We start from the raw sequence: 7,819 nt of genomic DNA on the forward strand, positions 1-7,819 counted from the left end.
CACTGCACAGCTCCCACTGCACAGCTCCTACTGCATGGCTCCCACTGCATGGCTCCCACTGCATGGCACCGCACAGCTCCCACTGCACAGCTCCCACCACGTGCCCCCTGATGGCTCCCCCCGTGGCCTCGTGGCTTTCCCCCTGCTCTCTCTCCTCCTTTCTGGTTGCTTTTTTTGGTTCCTGACCTGCTGCCAGCACCAGAGCCCCGGGGCTGTGTAATCTGAGGTTAAAAGATGTGTTTCAGCTGCAGAACGAGTTGGTGGGTTTTGCTTGCAAGTAACAACTCCCTTGACTTTTCTCCCCTTCTTTTACTCCCCTCCAACTTTTAGGCATGTCACCCATTGTTTGCTTTTTTATTAATAACAGAGCCCACTGTCTTTGCAAATGAAATGATGTAAAACAAAGAAAAGTACCCGCATTAAATTCTCTGGCAGGGGATTACCTTGCTGGCATTTACATATCCATGCAATAAATATTTTAACATGTTAATTATGCACTAATAAGAAAAATACCTTTTGAACTTTCAGTCAAATTGACACACACAGAACTGAGTCCATCAGGGAATTAAAAGCAATTAGTTTTGTAACAGAGCATAGTCACATTGTTTCTTCTCTGCAAATTGTTCTGTGGTCACCAGCCAGCTTTTTTTTGGTGAAAGTTGGTGGAAAGACTGACAGGTACTGGAGTTTTCCATCTGTCTCTGTCCTGCTCTCCGGGGCCTGTGCCATCATGGGATGCTCCTTCCCTCTTGGAAGGTTGCATCCTGGCCCTGCAAACCTGGCTCTTCCCACTCATGGAGAAATCAGACTTGTAACCATGTCCGTTTTCTTTTCCTCCTTCCAGACTGAAAACTACTCCTTTGATTCCAACTACGTGAACAGCAGAGCTCATTTAATAAAAAGGTACGTAGGCTTGCTTGGAGGGCTTGCTTTGCCCAGCCAAATCCCGAGGGTTTAATGTTCTTTCATGCTGCCTTATATACTACTTGCTTATTTTAATATGCAAAACTTTTTAAGAGTAATAATTTGATTTTAAAACAGTACTTATTTACCATTAAGTCCCATTGCTCATGGTTTGCAGTAAAGGAAATCTTTTTTTCCTTCTCTTTGGCTTCTTCATGCTGGGAAGGTGCAGTAAGTGAGGTAGAGTGCTGTTACCCTGACAACTTTCAAATTCTGAGAGTTTATTCCATTTGAATGCACAGGAATAAAAGGATAGATTTGGCTGGTGAGATCTCCCTGCCATGTGAGGCAGGGAAAATTTAAAAAAAAAACCAAATTGTTTGGGGGCAGGTAATTGGGTTGGATGCAGCTCATGGCTCCAGCTCACTGTTTTAGTTTGAATACCAAGGCAAACAGCACTTGGCCAGGCTGATTTTTCCCCATGTGTAAAAGGAAACAATCAGTTCAACTGCAACCTGGCAGTCACCCTTGGGGAAACAGAACCCTTTGGGTGAAATGCTGCTCTCCTCAGAGCCGGGCAGTGGTGAGGGATTGTCTCTGGGGGTGTCACTGGGGTTACCCAGCTGAACCCTGCCGGGCTGTGTTAAGCCAGAGGTGAGCATCGCCCCAGGGGCAGGAGGCTCAGGAGGGGTCACCCAGCATGGTCAGTGCCCCTCACCAGGGCTGCAGGACTGCAGGGGCAGCTCCCTGCACAGGAGCAGGTGCAGGATGGGCCCAGCAGCTCCTTGCCCACCTCCCTGCTCTCCCCAGGGCCTGGCCAAGGTGTGTGGGGACCGAGCCATGGCCATGGCTGTGCCCGTGCCCAGCACAGCTGTGCTCGCGACTCTGCAGAAGCCATCACTGAACCGAGGGTTTTACAGAGAGCAGAAGCCAGCCCTGAGCTGCTGAGATCTGATCTGAGCAGTAAAAATATCCAATTATCTGCCTGGCTGAGAGCCCACTTGTTTACACCTTCGGAACCCGAGCAGCGAGGGAGCTGCGAGCGGGTTCAGCTGTGGAGGGCAGGTGTGTTTGCCCGAGTGGCTCGTGGTGTTTAACCATGCTAATGTGACACTGAGAGAGCTGGCTGGCCTGTGCCACGCTGCTCCTGCCAGAGAGTCTTCAGGCACACTGATAAAACCCCAAATCTATTAATCTTTCCCTGTTCACACCTAAGATAAAGGCAGGCAGCGCTCCCACCTGCGCAGCGGGGCTGACTCCGAGCCTGTATTGTTTGGGAGATGCTGCTGCTGCCGATTCCCCCAGACCTGCCCATCCTTTAGGAAGTGTCAGCCGCGGAGACACGTCTGTGGCTGCTGCATTACAGTCTGGCTCACTGCAGGGAGGATAAATGCCTTGTAACACGGGCTGCCTGCGCATTACGAGCAGCAGCTCCGTGTAGGACAGCGCTTCCCCCTGCTTTCTACCTTTGTCTTCTATCTTAAGTACCACGGGTGCCAGGAATGCTGTGCAGACATCTGAGAACAAAAAATATTTTCTGTAACATACTGTGGCATCATTTTCATCCTTTGCCTTTATGAAGATGTTGTAGTTCTGCTATCTTTGGTGAGTGAATCTTCTCAAATCCAGCACTTAATTAATCTATTTGTACTTTTCCTGTGTTGTCTGCCTGCCTCTCCCGCTCATCTGCACTCACACAAATGAATTGTAGATTTGTAGTGCTTTCTTAACTTAAAAATCTTTGATGTCACCTGGAATCAAAGTCAGTGGCTTCAATAGGGATATCTTTATTTAAAAGGTAATGTTTGAAGGTTTACCAATTTATATGTATTTCAGAGCTCCCCCCTCGTGTGCTTTTGCAGAGCATTAGATGGTAGGTGGTCTGCTTGGTTTCCGTGGAGACACAAAAGGGCTTTTCAAAGTAATGAAAATCTCCAGCTCTTTGGGGCTTTGAAGCCCAGGCTGAGTCTTTCACTGACGTCTCACACCAGATCAGCCAGTGAGAAAGTTCAGAGAAGTGGGTGCAGGTGGATCCTCCCAATGGGTGCAGTTCTGCCGTGCCAGGGCTGGGTGTGGAAGGAGCACAGGGTGGGTGTCCCCAGGGACACCCTGATGGCTGTGCCACCTGGGGCAGGCGTGCCTCAAGGTGTCCCTGCTGCTCACAGCGCCCCTGGTCCTGGGGCATGGCCCCTCTCAGGGTGTTGGGGTCCCAAATGGAGCCAGAAATGCAGCTCTTCATAGAGCCACAGAATGGTTGGGGTTGGAAGGGACCTTAAAGCCCATCGAGTGCCACCCTCTGCCATGGCAGGGACACCTCCCACTGCCCCAGGTGCTCCCAGCCCTGCCCAGCCTGGCCTTGGGCACTGCCAGGGATCCAGGGGCAGCCCCAGCTGCTCTGGGCACCTGTGCCAGGGCCTGCCCACCCTCCCAGGGAACAATTTCTTTATATCATCTAAATATCATCTCTCTTCTTCCAGTTTAAAACCATTCCTCTTTGTCCTATCACTATCTGCCTGTGTAAAAAGTCACCCTCCCTCTTTTTTGTATGTCCTATCACAATTTGCCCATGTAAAAAGTTACTCCTTTAGGAACTGGAAGGGGCTGTGTTCCCAGAACATTGTCCAGGATGAGCAATCCCAGCTCTCTCAGCCTTTCTTCACAGGAGCTGCCCTTCCTCCATCCCTCTGGCCAGGGGCTGCATTCCAGGGGGTGTTGGGGCTGCTCAGCCCTGGGGGAATGTGGGAGCAGCTCAGTCCTTGGTCCTTCCAGCAGTGGCTGTGCTGGCAGAGGCTGTCAAGGATGTTTGACTGTGTATCAGATTTCCTTCAAGCTGCGTGAACTTGGACCCAGAATCACTGGTTTATTTTTAAAAATAAGAATGCATCATCATGATTAAAAGACATTCCTGTTTCCAGGAAGACTTTTGTTTTTAAGCTTGAAGTGATTAGGACTTGGCTTATAACCTAAAAAAATGGGGCTTAGATCTTGTGTAACTGCAGTATGAGGTAGTGCAACTTGGGAGAGCCAAGTTGTAGAAACAGCTCATTTAATGTATATTTTTAAAATTTTTATTTCAAATCCTGCTTCACTCTGAGCTTCTGCAAGATGCAGGGCAGCCTGAGGGTACCCACAGGCTGACCCCAGGGCAGGAGCAGGGTGGTGCAGGCTGGATGCTGTGGTTGTGTTTTGGGGTGCAGAGGTGCCTGTCAGGGAGTGTGCCCCCAGTCCCTGCCCAGCTCTCTGTGCCTGGCAGTGTCCCTGGGTGTCCCTGGGTGCCCCTGGGTGTCACTGGGTGCCCCTGGGTGTCCCTGGGTGTCACTGGGCATCACTGGGTGCCCCTGGGTGTCACTGGGTGTCACTGGTTGTCACTGGATGTCCCTGGGTGCCCCTGGGTGCCCCTGGGTGTCACTGGGTGTCACTGGGTGTCACTGGGTGTCCCTGGGTGGCGTGGCTCTGGGTGTCCCTGGGTGTCCCTGGGTGCCCCTGGGTGTCCCTGGGTGTCCCTGGGTGTCACTGGGTGCCCCTGGGTGTCACTGGGCATCACTGGGTGCCCCTGGGTGTCACTGGGTGTCACTGGGTGTCACTGGATGTCCCTGGGTGCCCCTGGGTGTCCCTGGTTGTCACTGGGTGTCCCTGGGTGCTGGGGGGACAGGGACCTCCCATCCCCACAGGTCTCACTGCAGCACCCCGGGGTGTCAGGGCCACCTTGTCCCACCCAGGAAGTGACAGCTGTGTTTCCCCAGCAGCTCCACGTTCAAGGACTTGGAGGGGAACAGCCTGAAGGACAGTGGGCACGAGGAGAGTGACCAGACGGACAGCGAGCACGACGTGCAGCGCGGCCTCTACTGCGACACAGCCGTCAACGATGTGCTGAACACCAGCGTGCCCTCCATGGGCTCCCAGGGCCCCGAGCAAGGTGAGCCACCACCCTGGGGGTGCCCACTGCCCCCACGTGCCCCTCTGTGCTGCCCTGGTGGGTGTGCAGTGAGGATGCTTAGTGCTTGCTGGGGATAACGCTGTATATCGTCAGGGTGCTGGGTAGATATTAATGAATCTTCGCTCCACGCCTGTCAGGTGAGCCAGCAGTTGGGATTATCCTCTACTCACAGGCAAGATCCCAAGGCCCTGAGATGTGCCTGACAGTGAGGGAGTGCTGGAGTTGGGATTAGGGCAGGAATTAGGGTGCTGTGCCCAGGGCTGGTCCCTGCCTGCCTCCTCTCTGGAGCACTGATGGTGTGTGCCCTTCCCAGTGCTCCCATCCCAGCTCTGCCACAGGTCAGCAGGGCACGTGGGCAGGCACCCAGGCATCCCACAGGGGATTAGCTCAGGCTGTGGGCGAGGGTTTGCATCTTCTCACCTGCATAGGTGGCAGCTTTCAGCTCTTCTCATCCCCATGTGCAGGGATGAAGCCCTGCTCTGAAATCAGACTGGTATTAGCTGGAGGAAGGAAGTCAGAGGAGTTCAGCTGAGCCCAAGTGTCGTTTGTACTTGGGCATGAATGTCGCTTTTACTGTCTGAGGGATGCAAACATCCAATGCAAACATCCTGTCTGTTTCAATTAAGGAGCCTGAGTGCGGTTTGGTGCTCGGGCGCGGGGGAGCCTCGGGGCACTTGGCTATATCTTGAGATAAGCTGGAGCTGAGGCTCAACTGGAAGCCCCACTGCTAAAAGACTTAAGGATATGAAAACAAAATGCTGTGATTATGAACTGGTCTTCAGCTGTTTAATTCAATTCATGGTAAACATCATTAAAAGCCTTTGTTTTGATGTCATAAAAGAGTCAAACGGGGGAGAGAGAGTTCTTGCCATCTGCGCCACCGGGTGTGGGATTTTTCTGGGGAGAATCTGATGGCTGTATTAATTCTCGATGGAGTCTGTTAAATGGCCACAGTTAACCCTGTGAGACTCCACGAGGAGGGGAGCACAGAGGTCACCTACACATTCCACGCTGCCAGCCGCACTAATTGGAGAGGGATGGCATCCGCAGCGATAATGTATTTCCAGACAACCCTACTGTGGCCAAAGATGAAAAAAATTAAACATTTATATAACTGTACAGTGGCAGTTTAATTCTCTGCGGACCAGCACCGTGTCAGAGAATGCAGGCTGATAGCTATCATTTATTATTCTTCTATTACAAAGAAATGCTTTTTCATTTCGATCTGGAGAGGGTTTCCTAAGATGCATTTGTAGTAAGGGATGACTGTGGAAGCAAAAATGTTCATAATTGATTCCCATCCTGGTGAATGGTCTGAGCAACATCTGTTAATTTTTTGTCACATTTCTTCAGCAGAAAACCCAATCTCAATGGGCTGCAGATAGGGTTTTACAGGGATTACATTTCTGATAAGTCTGCGTGCTGGCTTTGATAACAATGCAAATAAGTTAAAGAGGCTGAGTTGGAGGCAGAGCTCCTCGGAGGAGTCAGATGGAAGTAAATATGGTTCACTCCATTGTAGCATGGACTCCTCACTGCATGTAAAATACACCCAAAAATCAGGTGTATTTCCAGAAGGTGACTTCTGAAGGCAGCCTGTCTGTCTCCCAGTCCTGCAATGGCCCAGGGGGTTGGTGCTCCTGGGTCTGGTTTATTCTGGGAGGAAAGCAGCACTGACACCCAGCTGCACCTGCAGGCAGGTGTGCCACAGTCAGCTCTCTTGTCCTGCAGGGCCCACACTGTCTGGTGTGGAAGAGCTCGGGGTGACCCTGTGAGGTTATTGGGGTGCTGGTGGAGCAATGAGAGGAGCAGCACAGGCGGGGAAGTGAGTGGTTACTGTCGCAGAAGCTGAAAAAAAGGTTAAAGAGAGTGTTGCCTGAGCTGATTTGTGAAACAGGAACTGCAGAAAATAATCAGGAAAATCAAGATGCTGAGATGATGGTGATAACAGCAGTTCCCACATGATTAAAGCGATGGTTTTCACTTGGTAATTTTTACCTGATTTTGGAGCAGAGTGGCAGGGTGGGGAGAAAACACCAGAAATTCATTGAGAAGGATGTGCAGGACTGTTGGCTGACTACTGCTCCAAACACACAATCCTTGTCTGGAGAGCAGCCTGGCAGCTCATGTACCCATGCTTTGCTTTTGCTTGTTGTCCCTGCCCAAACTGCATCTCATGTAATCCCAGAGAAACGGGGTGGGGGAGTTGTTGTTGGAGCTTGCTCCTTGATGGTAATGATCTCCTGGCTGGGAGCCTGGTGTGGCTCCCCTGTGTCCAATCTCTGCTGGGCTTGGACCTCAGCTTGAGGCACCACGAGTCCTTCATGAGTTCTGGGTGGCAGAAATCCTTGTAGCTGGCTGGTAGGGGATGATCCCTGTGTGGTGGCTCAGCGTGGTCAGTGTGGACCTGGCCAGCCCTTGCCTACTGAGATGCTGCATTTCCTGCAGAGGGAGATAGGCTTGGATGGATCCAAGCTCCTTGGATGGATCCAGTGGCACCAGTGGTCAGTACTTAGGCTGGGAGCCCCAGGGAGCTGCTGGTGTTTCACTTTCCTGGTGCCACTCTCGGGTGGGAGTGACACCAGCTGCCAGTCCTGCTGGCAGGAGCCCTTTCTTCTCCTTTGGAAATGACCTAGATTGCCAGAAAAATGGCAAACCATGGCATGGAGAGTGCTGAGCTTTAGTGGGTAGCAGCAGGTCATCAGAAATACTGCCTGGAGCTCAGCCACGTTGCGTATTTTGGGAGCAGGACTTCTGCCCAGTCCCTCTTTACCTCAGGATCTTAATTATTGATTATAAATTCATCTGATGAAAAGATGGCTTTAATTGCTCTAATATGTACCCAATTTGGAGTTCATTATAGGCCAGGATTGTTTTCCTTCCCTTGCTAATTGGCACCAAATGGGATGCAGAGGAAGGCGGGCACTGGTGCTGTTCCACCTTCAGCGATTGCCTGGCTGCCTGTAATTGTTTGTTTAT

The 7,819-nt window shown here is 51.5% G+C and overlaps 1 protein-coding gene across 1 annotated transcript in view; it reads left to right on the top strand.

Moving 5' to 3' along the window:
* The window catches only part of PCDH19 (protocadherin 19), a gene marked incomplete at its 5' end in the record, with an annotated part of 33,569 nt that extends 26,954 nt beyond the window's left edge, over nucleotides 1-6,615 (top strand). Inside the window, 3 exons of the mRNA XM_031058818.1 lie at nucleotides 845-903; nucleotides 4,647-4,819; nucleotides 6,572-6,615. Coding sequence (XP_030914678.1) covers nucleotides 845-903; nucleotides 4,647-4,819; nucleotides 6,572-6,615 — 276 coding nt within the window. The remainder of the gene's footprint in view (nucleotides 1-844; nucleotides 904-4,646; nucleotides 4,820-6,571) is intronic.
* Nucleotides 6,616-7,819: the final 1,204 nt, after the last annotated feature.

Source organism: Geospiza fortis, unplaced genomic scaffold (assembly GCF_000277835.1).
Source record: "Geospiza fortis unplaced genomic scaffold, GeoFor_1.0 scaffold29, whole genome shotgun sequence".
Taxonomy (NCBI): Eukaryota; Metazoa; Chordata; class Aves; order Passeriformes; family Thraupidae; genus Geospiza; species Geospiza fortis.